General features: G+C 41.7%; 1 protein-coding gene across 1 annotated transcript; it reads left to right on the forward strand.

Moving 5' to 3' along the window:
- Positions 1-11056: 11056 nt before the first annotated feature.
- On the forward strand, positions 11057-19238 carry LOC136652997 (vomeronasal type-2 receptor 26-like). The gene is made up of 6 exons (XM_066629925.1): positions 11057-11208; positions 12659-12950; positions 14463-15347; positions 16579-16806; positions 17356-17482; positions 18340-19238. The coding sequence occupies exons 1-6, from the start codon at positions 11057-11059 to the stop codon at positions 19236-19238; spliced, it is 2583 nt and encodes an 860-aa protein (XP_066486022.1).
- Positions 19239-21181: the final 1943 nt, after the last annotated feature.

Raw genomic sequence — 21181 nt, forward strand, 5'->3', positions numbered from 1 at the left:
TAAACATCTGTTGCAGTATATTTTTGTTTATATTACCTGAAAGCAAACACCATCAAAAAATTTGCAGACTCCCCCCTCCTACCCAGTCCCCGCAGGAAATAGAAAGCCAATGTAAACCCACAAATGGGTTTCCCACAGTTCCTGCAGTGCAAGTTAGGACTGTGCCCTTCTTCATATAGACAGACAAGCAGGCAGGCAGCGTTCAGATTAGAGCAGGAGTCTCCAAACTTTTCAGTACGAGGGCCACTTCCTATAGTTTTCACATTTTCAAGGGCCAAAAAAATTCAGTTTTATAAAAGAGTAAGTTTTCCTTGGATTTTTTTTATAATTAGCATGATATGATTCAGAACCAAAGAGAGATGTGACAATTACAAAGAAACAAGTGCCAGACTTGAATTGAGAAATGAAATAGAATGTGTAAATATGTCAAATGCAAATGCTCTGACAAAAAAACCAAGTTGCTGGGGGCCAGATAAAATCATGTGGAAGGCTGAACGTGGCCCCCAGGCCATAGTTTGGAGGCCCCTGGGCTACAGTGTAGACTAGAGTGATTGTTAACAGGAAGAAGTTAACAATCACTCTACACCAGTGGTGTCCAAACTTTTTGGCAGGAGGGCCACATCAACTCTGACACTGTGTTGGGGGCCAGGAAAAAATAGAATTAATTTACATTTCAAATTTGAATAACTTTACATAAATGAATATATTAGAGATGGAACTTATATGAATGAATGAAGGTCCTGCAATAGCTCAAGGCCTATAAAAGGCCTTGCACAAAACAGGCCAGTCTTTCCTTTGCTGCCACTGCTGTATCACAGATGTGAAACAGCAAGCAGTGGAGGGAGCCCTCGTCCCACAGCTCATGCAAGAGGTTGAACAGTTGGCCGTCATGCTGAGAGCAGTTGCATCATGCCAGCACAGGCTCCATCAAGTCTCCAGAGGCTCATGGGAGACTGGGGTCTCCCTGAGGGCCAGGATGGGAATCCTCGAGGGCTGCAAGTGGCCCCAGGGCCGGGGTTTGGGCACCCCTGCTCTACACTCTAGCCCAGGAGTATCAGACTCATTTCATGCAGAGGGCCAAATAGCATTCATCATGCCTGCTGAGGGTCAGAAGTGATGTCATTAGGCAGGAAGTGATGTCATTAAACAGGTCATAACCAAAAATAATTACTTTTTCTCACTTAGGAACTCATGCAAATGACAGAAAAGAAAATGCACAAATCTTGAACATATTTCAAGATATGAGAGAGCCCCATTTTCAATGGGGGCTGCCCTTTCAGCAGTAACTCTTTAGCACTGTTCAGCAGCTGAGAACCTGAGGGCCAGATAAAAAGCTTCCGTGGGCCACATCCGGCCCCTGGGCCTTATGTTTGACACCTCTGCTCTAGCCTGCTTGTCTGTTTATAAGCAGAATGCTTATAGTGTTTGGTTAAGCAAGAGACATAACTGCTTTGTGTGAGTATTATGAACAAAGGTAATGAATGCGGGGGGCACACACACAGCACAGAAATAGGGTTCCTCCATATCCGAGGTTTCCGGTATCCAAGGGGGGAAGGAACACATTGCCCACTGATGCTGGGGGACACCTGTGCAACAATGGGAAGAACTTGGCTTGCAGCACCACATGTTAAAAGGTTTAGGCATCACAGTGTGCAATCCTAGGCATTTCTACTCTGAAGTTTGTTCCAATGTTTCCAGTGGAGCTTATCTCTAGGAAAAATATATATAGGATTGCAGCCTAACAGCCCAATCCTTTTGGGCTAGTAATGACAGTGGAACAGAGTTCCACTTTCATAACAGGTCATATGGCAGTGAGCAAACAGAACCACCAGCAACAATTTTGGAGCCACGGCCACAAATCGTGGTGTCGGCCCTCTGCCTCAGCCAGTAATTCTACTCCAGAGCAGAACCCCCTCCCCATTGGAGCCTCCGTTTTGCTTCCACCACCAGGAATGACTCCTAAGGGGAGGGGGAAAAGAGCCATCGTCTCAAGAGCATGGAAAGTGTCCTATCGGGTGGCTGCAGAAATTGTCTATATCTTGGCCTCTAGTGCTGGGTTGCTGACCTGTAGGTAGCCCATTCCCCCAATCATGAGGTCTGAGCTGAGTAGCAAAGCTCAGCAAATATGATTAATCAGTTTCCCAACTTTTTTTTAATATTATTTGAAAATACACACAATCAAAATACTTGCAGACTACCCTCTCTTTCCCAGTCTCTTTAGCAAATAAGAAAACAGTGCAGGAGAGGCAGAATGCCTATTCTATACTCTACACCAAGGCTCTCCTCATGTGGCCCGCAACAAGCCTCTATCTGGCCCGTGGCAAGCCTCTGGTTCCCTGCAAACCTCTGGCCCGATTAGTACCTCAACCGATGATGAACAGAACTGAGGTCCAGTTGCGTCTGGAGGGTGTTCTAAGGGCTGGAGAGGCCATGAGCCTCCCCTCTGAATGCCTTCTAAAGGCCTAAAAACATCACTTCCTGGTTTTCCTGAAAAACCATGTTAGAGATTTTAGGGGTTAACCTAATTTCTCTCAGAGAAGGAACATTAGGAAAAAATGAATAGTGTCTTTCTGTTAAAAACAAGGTAGAAAATGTCAAGATGACCTGCAGAGAAAAACATGTGTGTCATAGCATTCCCAAAAAGAACATTCCAAGGTGTTGTGAAATCAAAGTGCAAGCCAGAACTTCTCCATACATGGATAACGGATTTCCCAGTGAGGGCTAGAACCATGCACCAGTATGCCAAATAAGGAGAGGGAAGTGACATGAATATCACATGGGTCACTTGTTTTTCATTGAGTACAATTATAGGAGTTTTGGGTGTGGTTGGGGAGAAGAAATCAAAGATCCACCATGGGGTAACTTAAAACCTGTATCCATCCAAATCTATTCTTAATCTGTAAATAGCATGTAAATAAATTTTCTATATGCTTATAAAGAAGTCTATGTCTGCTTAGCAATTTGACCCAGAGACCAAGTCCCAAAAATCTCTCTATCAGTTGGCTGACCCAGATGGGACTCTGGTTGTTCTCTGCTAAGCAGTTAGGAAAAAACAAGCAACTTAAATTGGAAAAGACATGGGATACAGGTTCTCCCTGTATATGATGATTTCTCCCCTGATTGCACATGATGTCTACTGGTGTGAGTGGTGCAAGCAGGTAAGTATGTGAAAGTGTTGTCTAAGTGTCTGTCTGTCTGGTCGACCAGTGGAGCTGCAGTGGAGTTGCTGCATGAGGGTGTGGACCTCAAAGTAAGTACAGGGTACAGAAGTACAGTAATGTACAAGGTACCTACCACAAGGAAGAAAGAGTACAATAGGAGCAGGTGTCCTTGTCCTGGGTACCTTGTCCTTGGTACCTTAAGTAAACCTTGTTGGGTAAATAAGGGCCCTTGGGGACAAGTGTGTATATCCCCGATGACTGTCTGGGTAAGACAGGTTCCAGTTCTGGGTGGCCAGAACTGCGGTGAAACAGGTAAAAAAAACAAACAAACATTGTCTGGACCCTTGTGTGTGGTAGACATACCTGTGGGAAAGTTAGTAAGCAATCTTTAATTAGTGCTCACTGTCCTTTTAGAGACAGAGAAAGAGTTTAAATTTGTAAATATTAGAGTGACTCAAGCAGTTTCTGTAGTTAAAAATTTGCTTTAGCAGCATAGCAACTTGGCAGTTCTCCTAAAAATAGTCAGTGAATCTGCTTCCTGTCTAAGGCTGTGTTGTTTTAAGCTAAAGTGAGTTAATAGTTTTAACAGAGCTGTGTGCTTTTATGTGCTGGTTTAAAAAGAATATGGGCCAAAGTAAGAATTTAGGAGAAGCAAATACGAGGAAAGTTAAGAAAAAAATTAAAAGGACACTGTGCCCATTGTTGATTCAACAATGAAATCTAACAGAAGTTAGTACCTGAAGTAGTAAGGCTGTCGTGGCATGAAGAGAAGAGAGGTAAGATTGTATTGTAAGTGCTTTCAGTGTTGGAAACCTCGGAATGGAGGGAAGTCTGAAGTAAGTATGAAATGTTTAATTCTTTTGCATGTACATTAGAGCTGTAAATTATAAGCATGTGTAATGTGAAATATGCTATTTATAAGTGCAGATGTGTATAGAGTGAGTAATGTGTTTGGATTGTTTGAAGTCCATGGACATGTGTGAAGTGTGAGAATGAGAGTGATAAAGTAAATATAATATATGCTATAGTATTATGAAGTGCTCTTTGTCAAAGTTCTTCCCTCACAGGAATTGCTAATTGTTATGCAAACGTTAGTAAGCGTCACTTTCAAAGTGACTGTGAACTTAAGTAATGAACTCATTATGATTTTGACTCTATGCTGCCTGTTTATTTCATGTTTCTGTGTTTCATGTTGTCTATCACATGTGTCTTATCTCCTATTGTCTAAATAGGGTATGTAAACTTCTTTAATTCCTCTAGTTGCAATTAGTGCTTCTAGTTGACTGGTGAAGTCAGCTAACGGCGGTGATTTTTTTTACAGTGGAGTGAAGTCACTCCAGTTTTCAGCCTGGCCAGGCGAGGGAAATCTGAGTTTCCCTAGTTTATACATGTTTTTAGGACTTTAAAAAGTCACTTTCTTTACAGTTTCCTTTACAGTTTCCTTAAAACTTTCCTGAGTTTTTTCAGTTTAAATGTAGAAAGAAAAAGTTTTCCTGCTTGTGCTCTTAGCAAGAGTTAAGCTAAGATTGTCTGTCTAGGTGTTCACCAGTTGTTTGGCAACTTCCCAGACTGGTTGCGTAAGCTCCCTGTTGCAGCTATTTTTAACTGTGATCTGCTCGGTTCGAGTAAGAATTTTTCCTTTCTGCGCAGTCATGTGTAAAAAAAAAAAATTGAAAAGGTTTTACTTGCAAGTAAAATAATGCGTGAAATGATTGTTTTAAAGGCTGCACCTCAAAGTACTAGTCCACAAAGAGGATTTTGGTAGCTTGCTGAACGGCAAGGCAAGATTCTGAACTTATGTTCCCAATAAACAATGAACCAACATGGCAAAAGGATTTTTACTTGTTGAGTACCTGAGTTGCAAGAAGTTGTAAGAGCAGCAGTTAATAGAGTGTCTGAAACCCTTGAGGACAAAGTCTTCCCTCAGTAGGGCTAAAAGCAAGTTGCAAAGCTATCCCCTTGGTTTCCCCTTCCCATTGGAGGTCTACAGTTGCATTCCACTCTGGTAGGTTCCTGGCAGTCTACGGAAGTGCCACCTTGTCACCTTCTGTGGGTTGTAGGTTCCTTGCAGCTAGAAATGCAAGCCCTTCTGTGTTGTTAAGTTACTTTGGGTCAAGCTTTGCAATGCTGCTAAGTCTAAACCGTACATATTCATGACACCCTCCTCTGCTGACTGAACCTGAATAAATCTCATAGTTGTTTGCAGTGCTGCAATAAGATCTGTCTTGTTTTCACCCTGGAACGCAGACTGTTGTAGCCCCTGCCTGCTTTGCAAGTGGCTGTATCTCATCTGGCTTTCCTACAACCGTGATCTTGGGTAGGAAGTGTCAGTGTTACTTAGCTATGTTGCTGGGTGGGTGATGGTGCTAGTTTCCTTTCATCCTATGCTAGATACATCTTTGTACCTAGCCTAGTTACTGATAGGATTTAGAGCTGCAGTGCATGCCAGTGAGTCTGTATTCTAGGAGAGCCTGATGTGCAATTGCACACCTCTTTGCAGTGAAGTATCCACATTTTGATGGAAAAAATGCTAGTCCCCTAAAGTTAGTTAGCTTGGCTAGCTCAGCTGATGTTTCTCAGTTCCAACCTCTGCCCTGTTATTTCTGTGCCAGAACTGTCCCCTCATACCCTGGTCCTCAAACCTAGATTTTTCTACAGCGTCACTGTCATGGGCGCAGCAGCAGCCAGAGCTGTGGTAGCAGATTGCTAGCAAGTTCTTGTAGATGGCTTTTGCTGTAAAGCAAGGTGAAGCCAGCCACCAGCAGTGCAACTGATGCAACATTGTGCAAGTGGGCTGTACAGTAATATGCCTGAGTGTGCAGAAACTCGAAATGACATAGGAATCCAAAATCTCACCAGGATCCCTGCAAGGAGCAGGTAGCCCCAAAAGTGAACCCCACCAAAAAGAGGTTAAGGAGTCCCACCAGTAGATTCTGGACTGGGACCAGCATCGCACATGCCCAGCTGTCCAGAGACCCTTGTAGCTCCAAAGCCCTTTCTTAGCATAAGGAGGAGGTAGAAGCGAGAAGACCTCTAGAACGCCTTTGTGCTCTAGAGACCCTGAATCAATCCTTTCAGAGCGTGTGTCTAATTCCATGGCAGCTTCTTTTTTAGCTGCACTCCGAACCTGAGTTCTGTACCCAGTCCCCAAGAATAGTCCTACTTCCTTTCTTATCCCTTGGAATTTTTATCCCTTGATTTCTAAATTGTGTTTCTGTTGTGTGTATCCTTGCTGAATCAGCCCCACAGCTAGTCTTTGCCAGTTGCTCAGGTGCTGATTTCAGAAGGGGTGAATTAATTTGTGTGCATTTAAATAAGAAAGCTAATGTTGCAAAATGCAAGGCTCGAATAGTTTGTATGTTTAGTTACTACTATAGCAACCTTCAGTCTTGAAAGACTATGATATCGCATTCTGAAGGGTAGTTCTAGAACAGTGTCTAGTGTGACCAAAAAGCCAATTCAGGAGTGGCTGTCTCTTTCACACTGGGAGCAAGTGTAGTCTGTCCTTGGTCTGTCTCCCTAGTTATAAGTCTTCCTTCTTTGTCTTTTTGCCTCAGTCTGTTGGCAAAGTGTCTCTTCAAACTGAGAGAGGCCATGCTGTGTAGCCTGTCTCCAAGCGGGCCACTTGGAGACCAGGGTTTCCTGTGTTAAGGTCTATTCCTAAGGTTTTAAATCCCTTTTGCAATTTCTATCAAAAGTTACCTTTGTGTTGAAAGTGCACAACAGTATAAATATGTGTTAACAGTGTCTGTGTAAGCTAACTACAGGAAATTTTTTTGGAGCACATTCAAATTGTGAATTGAAATAATAATTAAAAAAGTAATAATCTCTTAAGAAAAAATTTCCTTGCTATGCTACTTTATTGGTATCTTAGTTAAAGTTCAAATTGTAACCCCTTCCAGTTCTCTTCTGGTACCGGAGTGGCCTATTCTATTAGTGTGCCACTGTGCTGTTATGTTGTTTATGATGCTGCCATCAGAAGGACGCTTCTGCTGGCAGTATAAAGTTGATTAAGTATTACATAAATTTTAATAATTTATGTTTTCTATAATAAATGTTTTCTGTCTTTTGATAATTTGTCAAATTTGTTGTTTTGTATACAAACTTGTTAATTTGTATAGAGCTTATTCTTTTCCAGGTAAACCAAGTGCTTAAGTTTAAAGAAATAATCCCAAAAATCTCTCTATCAACCAGAAGTGATTTTTTGGGACGTCTGAAAGCCTTAGGCTTTCTGAGGCTTTCTAATGTATTTATTTAAATTTTATATTTATAATTTATTTATTTTTCTGGCCCTCGACACCATGCCAGATATTTGATGTGGCCCTCTGGCTGAAAAGTTTAGAGACCCCTGCTCTATAGCAGGCTCCTGCAAGAATCTTTGCTGCCACCTTTCATAATAATTGCACGGTCTTAATACTTTTCGAAGGCAGACCAAGTTGAGTGTAAGTCAAATCCACTGTTATTCCAAACTGTGTTGTCTTATGTTGTTTGTGGTGACAGCATGCTTCTTCTAAACATGCAGACCCCAATCTTATCCAACTTTCCAAGGCCAATACAGCTGCAATGCAGCCCCAAGCTAAGGGAACAAATGTTCCCTTACCATGAGGAGACCTCCGTGACTGCCTTCCCACTGCAGGATTCAGCATATACCCCACTGGCATGGCTGCAGTGGCATCGCTAGGGGAGTGTGCAGGGTGCAGGCTGCAGGTGTCACATGGGGTGGTAACACCACTACTGGCCAACATTTTTAAAATCTTGGTACTTTCCAATATTACATGATATTGTAACATGATATTTCAAATATCATGTTATATATGACTTTATGTGTGATTTCATGCAGAATGCAATGAAACAAACCTCGTTAAAATATTTCTATTCTAACAAAAGTTATATACAACTTGGGGCATTGCCATGCCCATTGCATGGGAGGAGGTCCATTGGGTAGTGACGTGCTGGTCTCGCACACCAGGTGAAGCACTGCATGGCCGCATTGATACTGGAAAGTTGGATAAGATTGGTCCCTCAGATGCATATTTGGGACCATCTCATGAGGACCATCTCATGGAGAACAGATGACGGTTATCAAAAGTTTGTCACATGTTGTGCAAAGATGAGAGGAAAGATCAACAAACAATACAGTGCTATGGAAACATTATGTAGAATCATTATCGCCCTCTCTACAAACACCCTAGGGCAGTGTTGCAATTTCTCTTTGCTTGACTTGACCAGGAGCCAAGGCACATTTACTTACTTGTGAGTAAAAGCGACTGTGTAGCTTACTTTCGCTTTCCATAGGGCTCAATACATTTGCCTGCTTGGAGGAAGGGACTTCCTTCTTTATACATACATACATACATACATACTTATTTATTTATTTGTTTGTTTGTTTGTTTGTTTGTTTGTTTGTTTGTTTGTTGATGTATAATATTAACATATACATTCCACTTATATTTACATAATCATGCATCAACAATCTTTTTTCCCGTTTCTTCCTCCCCCCTTGAAGACTGACCATTAACATTAAATATTTATATCTTCAACCATAAGCACACCTTTTGGATTTTATCCATTATAACAGTATTGCCCCCCCTCCCTTACCCATCTTATATATCTCAACCATTTCTTTTTTATCTAGGTTTTCTTATCTTCTTAATGTATCTTCCCATGTCTTATCCTGTTTCAATATTGATGTCTGATTGTATGCATTCATATAGATACCAATTCCATTTTTCTACAGTCCATTTTGATGCATCTTTCCACCCATATGCTATTATTGTAGGCAACCTTCAGTCTCGAAAGACTATGGTATCGCGCTCTGAATGATGCTATAACTGCATGGATAGCTAGAATCATAGCTTTGAATAAATCCTGATTATGTTTTTTTCTTTATTATTTCCCAAAACTCCCATAAATAACATTTTTCCAGAGAGCTCCAACATAAGGTTACATAATTCCTCCACCTTTTCAAATATCAATTGCCAAAAATCGATTACCTTAGAACATTCCCACCAAAGATGGGCACAATAACCCTTTACCCTCCTACAGTGCCAACAATTTGAATTCCTTCCCTTAATCATATAAGCCAGTTGGCAGGTGTCCTATACCATTTCAATATTAATTTCATCTCCAATTCTCTAAATTTTTCCATTCTAATCTCCAATATTCCTTTCATTAATCTATCTCCTGTACTGACATTCCCACCTCTTTCCCATTTATATTGTATTAACCTAATCATATTGTCTTTATCTTTATTCATTAAATTGTATAGCTTTTTTGACATACCCTTTTTATTATCCTCTTTAAGACTATATATTTTTTTTAAATTGAGTATCTTCTTCATTTAAAACTCAGCAATATCTTTGTTTTAAAATATTATATAAAGCCAAAATTCTTAACCAGTATTCTCCTCCCACTTTCTCCAATAGTTCTTGTATAGGAGTCAATATCTCCTGAGGATTGTATAAATCCTTCACTCTAAAATAACCCTTTTCCTTTAACTTCTCCCAAAAAATTTTTTTCAACGTTTTTAAATTCCTCACTTAAAAATTCAAGTGGGGTCCATTTAGAGAATTTTGGCATCCAGTTGGGTTACATTTCCCCCCAAACTTTTAATGCTGGTTGTCTTGGGCCTATTGTAATTTTAATTTCCTTTTTCACTTTCTGTGTAAATACTCCAAAATTACCTCCTCCTCTATTTATTGTATCTTCCCATCTCACCCATTTATCCAAATTTTTCACATTTATTTCCATCAACATCTTTATTTGGAAACCTTCATAGTAGCTTTGCAAATGTGGCATTCCTCATCCTAAATCTTCCTGTGGTGAATATATAACCTTCCTTAAAATTCTAGCTTTCTTCTTCCCAGGAGGAACTTCCTTCTTGGGTGTTTTTGGAGGCTGCTTTCATTGGATAGGAACCATTCTGGTGTCATTGGATTCCTCTCAGCCTGCCCTTTCCAATGAAGTATGGCAAGTTTGCCTACTCGTAAGTAAACGCGTGATGTGGCTCTGTTTCATTTTCCATAGGGTTCAATGCATTTTTTTGTTTCCGGTTTTTTGGCTATAACCTTTGATGGAAAAGAGATATTTCAATCCGGTTTTTTGCATTGCATTCAGTTGGAAATTTAGCATCCAACAGTATATAGCATGATGGGTTACTCCTAACCTTTGAGATGTTAGTGATGTTGGGGCATTTGTGGTGTTACACCCCCCCAAGGGTGGTACCCAGGGCAGATCACCCCTCTGCCATCCGCTAGCTACACCACTGCCCCTTCTCTATTTCTACCCTAGAGGCTTAGTGCCTGGCTGTCCATTTTTCACTTTTGTTCCCGCTGACTTTTAAGTATCTCTCACATAACACAAAGTCACTGAGGCTGCAATCCTAATCACACTTTCCTAAGAGTAAGCCCCATTGAACAAAATAGACTTCTGAGTAGACCTGGCTAGGATTGTGCCCTGAGACACTCAACAAATATTTACTTTGCCTAATCTCATGGAAAAAGGATTTCATTCAGCAAAATAGTCAAGAGCAATGATTTAGAAAACTGTAATTTGTTTTAATTACTATGATGCATGTCCGATCCAGGCAAATCCCACATGGACTTTTTAAGGCCACAAGCCCAAGCAATAACCAAGTGTGAACGCTAGGTTAAAATATCATCCTTGTGCTTTTGAGAGCTCTGTTACAGAACTTCAAACAGCAAGGACTGCCACAGTCTCTCAAGCTTAATTCCTCAAAAGATTCTGGAGCCACTGAACAAGAGCGTTATAACCAGGTTAATGGTGGATGTGAGATATCCTGAGCTCTGCCCAGGATGGCAGGAATATTTCTGTTACTACTGCTACTCATTCTGGGTTTGCAGTTTCCTCCAACTGAATGCAAGGCACAGACTGTTATGTGTACCATCACAGACCCCTCCCTGCTTCCATACAAGTATCATCTGACTGGAGATTTCATGATTGGAGCAATTATTTCACAGTCTGGCTGCCTATTTGATGAAATTTCGTACCGCGAACACCCCAAAATCAAGCTGATAGATGAAATTATGTAAGGAAATCCCTTTGCCCTCATCACATTCAGCAACCCAAATGATCCATTACAAATATAAGGATAGGGATGTTCAGAAAATAGTGTGCTTATGAATTTTGTGGTGTTCTTTGGTTTGGAAGACATGCTTAAATGTATTAGCTTACTGGCACAATCCTAACCAACTTTCCAGCACTGGCATAGCTGTGCCAGTGGGGCATGAGCTACATCCTGCATTTGGGGGGAAAGTCACAGAGGCCTCCTCAAGGTAGGGCAATGTTTGTTCCTTTACCTCAAAGTTGCATTACCCTTATGTCAGTGCTGGAAAGTGGATTAGGATTGCACCCTAAATGTATCTTTCCTAAATGACATAAGGCTGCAATCATGAACACACTGAACTTTTTGGATGCAAAGCATAAGCTCAAGCATTTAGTTGTAACCTCTACTGAATGCCCTGTGGACAGCTGTGACCTCTCCACACAATAAAAAGAGATCTCCCTGTGCCTCCACAGATCACTGGCAATGACAGCTGTTGAGATACCAATAGTTACGGGGTAATAAGGCTTGACTTCAAATCTGCGTGTTCATTTAACTGCTTTCTGGGCTTTACTCATAGTAAACTTGGATCAACTTTGCTACAAAGATCCATTAGAATTTGATGGATATAGTGTCACATTTTAAATATATTCCTTGCTATGCTTAAAAGCATATCCTGGAATGGTCAAGGGTATCATTTATTTTTTGAAAGCAACTTTCAGTCGTCGTCGTCGTCCCCTCACCTTGAAGCAGTGCTTTTTGGAGAAATGTCAAAAAGAGCATGAGCTTGGAAACTTTTCTTGCTGGTTCTGGATGCAGAAGTCAAATGAGGAAATAATAAGATCCCACACAGGGTGATGGCAGGGCCGGAAAAGGGATGGAACAAACCTTTTACCTGAACAATTCAGCCTCCTGTGGGGCAGTTGGCAGGGTTTGCTGTAGTAAGCATAAGTGGAAATAAGGAACAGTGATTTTAGCAGCTCCTAATAAGATAAGATAGTGTAGAATAGGGATGATGCAACCAAAGTTAAGCATTTCTTAGCACCACTGATTTAAGTGGGAGGGGATTGGGAGAGATAAATCTGTCTTTAAATCTGGTCCCATTGAAATAAACAGAATTCACCTGCACTTAACTTTGTTTGAATGATGTGCATGAATTTTGTTTAATGTCAGAACTAGCAGGACACCATCATTATACATTGCTTTGTAGTGTAGGATATGATGGGGGAAGGAAACAGGGAAGACATGTTGTCTAGATAAGAATTGTTTCAATTTACTTGGAGGCTAGGTAAGATTCCACTACATTTAAAATGTTCTTTTTTCTGAATCTAATGACATTGGAGGCTATGGTAATGTATACAGTGGAATGCTTCCATAGATATACTTCATGAAAGTTTGAATTTCTGTTTTATACCAAATGTCACTCTTCCTTTAGTCCAGCCCCAAAGTACTACCAAAATGTCCTGTCCTTGGTATTTGCTGTGAAGGAGATCAATGAGAACTTGAAGATCCTGCCAAATTTCAGCTTGGGTTTCCATATTTATGACAGTTACTTAAATGCAAGAATGACGCATCAGAACACCCTGAAACTGCTCTCCACACAGGAAAGGATTGTCCCCAACTTCAAATGTGACAAGCACCAGCATTTGATAGCTGTCATTGGGGGACTAGATTCTGAAATCTCCCTTCACATGGCTACTCAACTAAGCATCTACAAGATTCCACAGGTACAACAGCACATGAGCTAGTAAGTTTTTGCATTTTTGAGAGTTTTGATCCTTGTTGTTATTCTCAGAAACACATATAGATTACTACGTATGGGGCAATCTAATTTTTATTGTTTGATAATTTAGTTGACATTGATCAACTAACTAGGTTCAAACGTATCAAATAGTACTCCAAGGTGGAAGCAAATGCTCTTTGCAAAAGTATTGGTTATTTGTGAGATATTTCTGGTTTCTCCTCTCAGATGAATAACTACTCTTTGGAGTCAGTTTTCACATGTCCCTGTCCCTATGATGACTCTTATGTTTCCCACACTGCTTCAGTGTCAAATGAAATGTCTCCTCTCCAAAAAAATGGCAATTTTTTTAGTTCACAATCTATAAGCCAATAAACCTGAAAAAAATAGCATAAGTACAGGACACTGTACACAGAGTTATGTACACAGAGTAAGTACAAAGCAGTGTTAAAAGAGATTCATTTGTGATACACTCAACATATGTAAAACTGGGGATTCCTGAGGTTCAGGCTGTGTCAAAGGCCCTGGTTTAATTATGGTTCCCTGTAGCCTAAACCACAGACTAAATGCAATGATTGAGCCCCTTATCAGGCAAATAAAACATATCAGTTGCAGGGAAGGAACTAGTCTCTCCCACCAAATGGATCCTCTTAACCACTACAGCAGAAATTTAAAGGAGGCCCAATATGGGCAATATGCTTGAGGTGTTGGTGTGATGGTTACAGGTGTCTAACTTGGAGGCCAAGGAACAAGGTTCTTTGCTTCTTCCAAGTCATACTTATCATGTGTGGGGTGGGGAGGGGGGAGATGCTTTCCCTAACAACTGAAGGGGAGCCCTTCTACCAAGCCTATGGAATCCAAGGCCAGCAATTTACTTAGAGGATTATGTTCCAGAAATGGTGCATGCCCTCTAGCAGGCACCCACTGCCATACAGGTATGCATTCCTTGCATTAAGATAATGTTTGTGACCCAACAGAATATTGGGTAATTAATTGTGGGCTACACCCACATCATGGTGTTTCAAAAAGGTGTGTAAACTGCTGCCATTCAGAAAGCTTTCCGTGTATTAAGCTTCACTTAGTGATCTAGGAAGATTTTATTATCATTTTCTGATTGTTTTTGTGCTTTTATTTTTCTTATGTAATGTTGTAGCATGTTTTTTACCTCTGAACTGGGTTTCTTCTCTGCAGATATCTAATTGATTTATTATGCATCTTAAGCAATGACACAAACCTTGACTTAGCAAAGAGAGGTCATGTTTTACTTAGCAAAATTTGATCTTGGCAAACCTTGACTTAGTAAAGTGAGAGCATCAATATTTGCTTATTTGCTAATAGATGCATTCACATTCTTCCTGTTAATGACAATAGCAATCCTTTTATTTCAAAAAGTGCTTTGTTTTGTTTTTCTTAGCAGATATTAGACTAGATTCATTATGGCTTATCATCAGTTCTGCCCCCTCATACTAAAAATTACTATATTCATATTTATCATTAGATTGCCTACTGTGTATCCATTCCAATGATGAATGTTAAGTCACAGCTTCCATCCTTTTACCGGATGATCTCCAACGAAGTACATCAGTACAGAGGGATTGTCCATCTACTCCAGCATTTCCAATGGACATGGGTCGGGATCATTGTTTCGGATAATGATGATGGAGAGAAATTTGCAAAGACATTGATGACAATGCTGTCTGAACGTGGAATCTGCACAGCCTTCTGTCAAAAAATACCAGTACTCATTCAACTGTTAGAAATGACACAAGAAGTAGAAACTCTAAAACTAGAAAACCCATATGTAGCCAAGTTCATGTCGCTGCTCACATCTGAACTCAAAATATATGTTCTCAATGCAGAAGCTGAGACCATAACAGGTTTGAAATGGACCATATATTTCTATACAATGTTAGCAGATGTTACAGAGACCTCTATAGGGAAAGTGTGGATTATGACAGCTCGGTGGGATTTCTCATCAGACACCATGAACCGGCATTTTGACATACAAATCTTCCATGGTGCTTTGTCTTTTGCCATTCATTCCAATGAAGTGCTGGGGTTTTCAGACTTCCTTCAGAACCTACATCCTGACTCACACAAAGGAGATGATTTTCTCCGGATCTTCTGGGAACATGCATTTGATTGTTCTGTTTACAATTCTGATGAGGGCAGAGAGAATGTTAATATTTGCACTGGTCGTGAGAGGCTGGAGAACCTCCCAGGGACCCTTTTTGAAATGAGCATGACTGGCCAGAGCTACAGCATTTACAATGCAGTTCATGCTGTAGCACGTGCCTTGCACAAGATGACCTCATTCAAGCCCAAGCTCAGAGCCATGGGGGACCGATGTAGGCTGTTCCTTCCAAATGAACAATGTTTGCAGGTAACATTCAACTTGAACATCAGCTCCTATGTTCCTTGTGTCATTAGAAGACAAGAGAACCATTCTGCTGGATGCCGAGATAAACACTTCTAAACTAAATTATTCTTGGAAGCAGTTATTCTTGGTTACTACATCATTAAATAAAAGAGGACAGAGGTATAATGTGTTTCAAACCATAAATACATTTGTTTCACTGCACCTACCAATAAAGACACCAGACTGCAGCTTGGGTTTAAACTGGGCCAATTTATTTACACCTTTACAACAACTGCAGCAAGGTTGGTTGGGGAATAAATAAATGCCAAACCAGCATGCAGGGCACAAATCAGGGGAACCATTTCTAGCCATCTACTCCCCTGTGAATCTCCTTAGGGCGAACCATACGACTCGAGTCCAAACTTAGTCCCAGGATTGCTTCAGCCTTTCACCATTGGCCCCAAAGGGTCAAGGTAGACTCACTGCTCAGCCTACAGGACAAACCTTGCTAAGCCTTGCCAGTCTAGTCAAGGGGCTTGCCAGCCAGCCTTATTGAGCTGGTCAGGTATCATGGGAGTGGTCATGGCTCACCCCTGACTCTGCTGCCTCAGAATGGACACCAGGTTGGACCCTAGCTACCCTACTCCTCCCGCATCACACCAAGTTACCGATTTACAACTCCTAACCAACATAAGACCATCCTGGCCCTCACCACTCTGGGGTAGGTGAAAAAACTGCCAACCAAGGCCAATTTGGATGATAGCAAAAAATTCTTCCCCAGCCCTCCAAAGAGCGACCAGCTAATCTCAGACTAGACATAGGGCAGAAGGGAGAGCGTTGCCGTTCAGGCCAAATTGAGTCTGTTCAGGAGTACACACACCCAACCAGAACTCGGCTTGTGCCTCCCCTCACTCTGCAACCAATGGGAAGCCTAGCCCCAGTCTGGCTGTGGGGGCAATTGGCTGCTAGCGGGAATGGCGCTCACGGCTTTTACCTTTCTACTATTCAAACCTCGGAGAAGCCAAATTTATACTGAATTGTATTGTGTTCTTTTCAGCCCCTTCTATGTGTGTTATGAATTTGTGAGTGTTTGGACTTTTATGCAGCAATTGTATACACCCTTATCTAGGAGTAAACTTTCAGAAAACAAAGTAAACTTTGAACTCAGGTCTGGGACTCTGGTTAAGAGTAATATTCAGTTGGAGAGTCGGGCACATCTGGCAATAAATATCTTCCCTGACCTCTTTCAAACCAGCTTCACCCATTCCTGAGGAGCATCTCTTTCAACAACAGTGCTGGAGACATGGTGTCCTTCGATGAGGAGCATGAATTAGCAGGTGGATTTGATCTGATCAACTGGGTGATCTTCCCAAACCAGTCCTTCTTGAGAGTGAAAGTCGGAATGATGAATCCACAGGCATTCCCTGGCAAAGAGTTCACCATTAACGAAGAGACCATCACATGGCATAGCATGTTCAATCAGGTAGGAGCAGACTATACATTGTAAGTTGCAATGCAAATGGGAAATGCTCCAGTATTAAATTTATGGAGCAATCCTAACCCACTTTCCAGCACCGATATAAGGGCAATGCAGCTCCAAGGTAAGGGAACAAACATTCCCTAACTTTGTGGAGGCCTCCTTGAGTCCCACCCAACTGCAGGATGAAGCACACGTCCCATTGGCACAGCTATGCCAGTGCTGGAAAGTGGGTTAGAATTTGGGCCTTAATCACTTTGACACTTGATAACCCCTCATGTCCATCTAAAAAATTCAGTCACACTCTGGGTTACCTCATTTTGTTCCTCAGTGTGGGACCCCTCCAGGAGCAGGGCCCAATTTAGCCAAATTGGTCAAATTGACTGGTTTGGGGACAGGCTGGTTCTGGGGCAGGATTGGGCTCTTGACTAGAGCTGTGATATAAACATCCCTGGGAATTGAATTGCATGTAATGGGTCCTACTTCTGAGTGGACATGCACAGGATTGTGCTGTAATTTGAGTGGCAGCACATGTTCTCTGTTTTTCATACATAGGTGCTGCCCATTGCTGTGTGCAATGATCACTGCTATCCAGGGTACAGCAGAAAAAAGAAGGAAGGGAAGCCATTTTGTTGCTACGACTGTGGCCCATGTCCAGCAGGGAAGATTTCATATGAGATGGGTAGGAGGCAAAAAAGACAATGCTATATGTGTTTACTCATAAGGTGAAAAAGAGCTTTGAAGAAAGTCCAAGACCAGGAAAGTAGGCATGGCTGAGTCAAGAAAGGAGGCAAGAGAACTGGACTTTCAAAAGAGAAGGACTGTGCTGCAAGGCAGCCTGCATAGGATGGCTGTCCAAGTTGCAGTGACTTAGAAAATTTTGGTTGTGCTCAAGGAAGGGAAGGGCAGAAGGTTGGAAAGATGCCATTGCCAGCTTGGCACAGCAGTGCTTGCATGGCAGCTGGAATGGGGGTGGTTTCGTGCAGCAAGAGTGGTTGGAGCACAAAATTGCTTTACAAAACTTTTGTGACACCTCCAGATGGCAACCCAAGGACCAGTTAGGACTGGACCCTCAGGAAGATAATTTAGTGAGAGATGAGAGGCACAAGGGTCTGGTGACTCAGCTTTATTGACTCCTATGAGATCTTTTGTGGGGTGAGCTCATCAATGGAGCTTCTTTTGTAATTTGTCGACCACTCCCTATTCTAAATGAGTGCTGCAGTTCTTCTGCATCTAAATAACTGTCTGATACCTAGCTCAGGAGGGCATTCTTCCATTAGCACGTACTTCTTCATTGAATGTGGTCACTGAGCTGGGGAAGACAACTGAGTTTGGAGAATCTTCTTTAGTGTCACTGGCAACTTCCTTGATTTCAAGCCTGGTTCTAAGATGTGATTGCTCTGATGATGAAGAATGTGGCCTCCTATTAGGCCTGTGGGATTGGAGGCCTCTTGTGTTCCCTCTTGCTTATAGGGCAATAATATGACAGCATGAAATAGCTGATATGTTAAAACTGCATTCAATCCCCTTTTTTTCCAGATATGGATGACTGTCTCAAATGTCCCGAGAGTCAATTTTCAAACAAGAATCAAAATCTCTGCCTCCCTAAACAACTGAATTTCCTCTCTTTCACAGAACCTTTGGGGATTACATTAAGTGTTTTGGTGTTGTCTTTCTCTCTGATCACAATTTTGGTGCTCAGGATTTTCATCAAGAACCGGGACACTCCCATCGTCAAAGCCAACAACAGAGACCTCACCTACTCTCTGCTTGTCTCCTTATTGCTGTGCTTTCTCTGCTCCTTGCTATTCATTGGCCAACCTCAGGAAGTGTCGTGTTATTTACGACAAATATCTTTTGGTCTAATCTTCTCAGTGGCTGTTTCTTGTGTCTTGGCTAAAACCATCACTGTGGTTCTGGCTTTCATGGCCACCATGCCAGGATCCAGGATGAAGAAATGGGTGGGGAAAAGACTGGCCAACTCCATTATCCTTGCTTGCTGCCTGATTCAATCCATTATATGTGCTGTGTGGCTCTGCACTGCCCCTCCATTCCCACATTTGGACATGGACTTTCTGACTGAAGAAATTGTAGTGGAGTGCAATGAAGGCTCCATCACTATGTTTTATTGTGTTCTGGGGTACCTGGGATTTCTGGCTACGGTCAGTTTCACTGTAGCTTTCTTTGCCAGGAAGTTGCCAGACACTTTCAATGAAGCCAAGTTCATCACCTTCAGCATGCTGGTGTTTTGCAGTGTGTGGTTGTCCTTTATCCCACCTTATCTGAGCACGAAGGGAAAGTACATGGTGGCTGTAGAGATCTTCTCCATCTTGGCCTCTAGTGTTGGATTGTTGGGCTGTATCTTTTTCCCCAAATGCTACATAATGATCCTAAGGCCTGAACTGAACAGCAAGGATCAGCTCAGAAAGAGAAATTGAAAAGAATTTGCTGCATGTCTTTTCTTTTTTATTACCTGGAAGCAAACTAGGTGCTAGTTTGGCCTTGATTCGTCATTCATTCATTATTCTATGGCATGCATCATCATCATCACCACGATTATTATTGTAGCAAAGTAAGCTGATTGGCAACTAACAACCCAATCTTAAACATACCTCCACCCCATTGATGCAGCCATACCACTGGAGCATACTCTGCATTCTGTGGGTTAATTTCAGGTCTTAGAAGTGTCCAGGTAAGAGAACCCTTTGTTCTCTTAAGAACAAAGAGGGGTTAAGCCCTTTTTGCCTTGCTATGTCTCTTCTGACCTGTGCCAGTTTTATAACAATAGCAAGATCAAGTGGATCCAGGAAGGCAGATCAGGGCCAGAAATGGTGATAGGATAATGGCTGTATGACTGACTCCAATATTACTTCCTCCCCGTCCTCAATCTACTTTTCTCCCCACCCCAGTCTCCACCCTATTTGTCTTGATCTCTGCTCCATTCTACCCATCCTGAATCTCTCCCTCCACCCATGTAGATTTACTAGTGCCAGGCCTGTTTCTCCAGCTGCTAGCACACATCTAGTCATTTGTTGCTTCTCACAGCAGCCTGACTGCGCTGAATGTTTTGTAACAACCGTACATTATCTTTTACTGCCAAAACTAGTTCAAGACTCTATTAGGATTGGACCATAACTGAAGGATAGGATTGGGCTGTTTGTTTACTCCAAGTCAGGAGGCTCCCAGTATGTGGCTGGTTCACATGTCTCAATTCTTCTCTGCCAGAAAGCTACACAGGTCATGGAGTTTTTCAAAATAAAAAGGAAGCCTGGACTTCTATTATGTCAGCAAACTAGAGTGGGAGGGTGGCTGTTCTGACAAGTCAAAGTTAAACTTTTTCTTTAAGGTCTGCAGGATCTGTGGCTTCATTCCATCAACTCAATTCAAAATGCCATGAGACAGGGTCTGGGTTGTGCTCACCTGGTATGCACCCAGCACTATGTGCACATGCAAACAAACTCATCATGTTACTGATGAACAGAAAATGTGTCAGGCAACAGAATCTCTTGTAAATCAATCCTGACTTTCTATCCATTTCTTATTTCTCTACCAACTGCTTCATTTACAGTGTCAGCACAGTAGTCACCACCATGTGCCCACAGTAATGTCCCCAGCATCTCGCATGGGCAGTGAGTCTGGGTGAGATTGGAAAATGTAAGATCCCAGGAAAATTCTGGGTCCCTCCCTTTGGCTCCTAGGCCCCCTTTCTGACCCTGGGCCTAGGTATAAATTACCCCCTTTACCCCTCTCTCCTAGGCCCTGCAGTTGACTATAAATTTTCTGCAGATCAAATGGGTGCACTTCCTATACATCACAACATATGTCTATTGTGGGTGTGGTTTGTCACCTTTCAGTGACGAAAGCTTTCACTTTTGTTTTATTGTATTTCATTAATTTCTTAACATGTAAGAAGCATGTATATGTGTGCACACATACACACACTTTCCCTCTTATAATTTTTCATATTTGTGAATTAGCAAAAATACCCAGCTATATCCCTGGGTTCTCAATAAATGCACTGCAGGTTGTGCTTCATTCCTGAGGGTTGTGGAACCCTCAGATAATTAAAAAAATCAGTGGATTCCAAATCAGTGGAAAAATAACTTTAAGACCCACTTCCAGGTTTCTTGCTCCTTCATTGTCACCCCAGAATGCATTGGTATAGACGCTATACCACATTTAGCCATTAGATGGGATGAATCCAATGGAATGAAATTATAATTATTTAACAGTGCCAAGGTAGGAAATGGGATTTTGTTGCTTTCCCCCCCTTTCTACAAGGCATTTAATTGTGGACCCTGGTATCAGTGGTGAGTCAAATCAGTGGATACCAAATCAGTGGATAATCAGGCACAACCTGTAGTCTAAATTAGGGGCAGGC

The sequence above is a fragment of the Tiliqua scincoides genome, chromosome 5 (genome assembly GCF_035046505.1).
Source record: "Tiliqua scincoides isolate rTilSci1 chromosome 5, rTilSci1.hap2, whole genome shotgun sequence".
NCBI classification, from domain to species: domain Eukaryota; kingdom Metazoa; phylum Chordata; class Lepidosauria; order Squamata; family Scincidae; genus Tiliqua; species Tiliqua scincoides.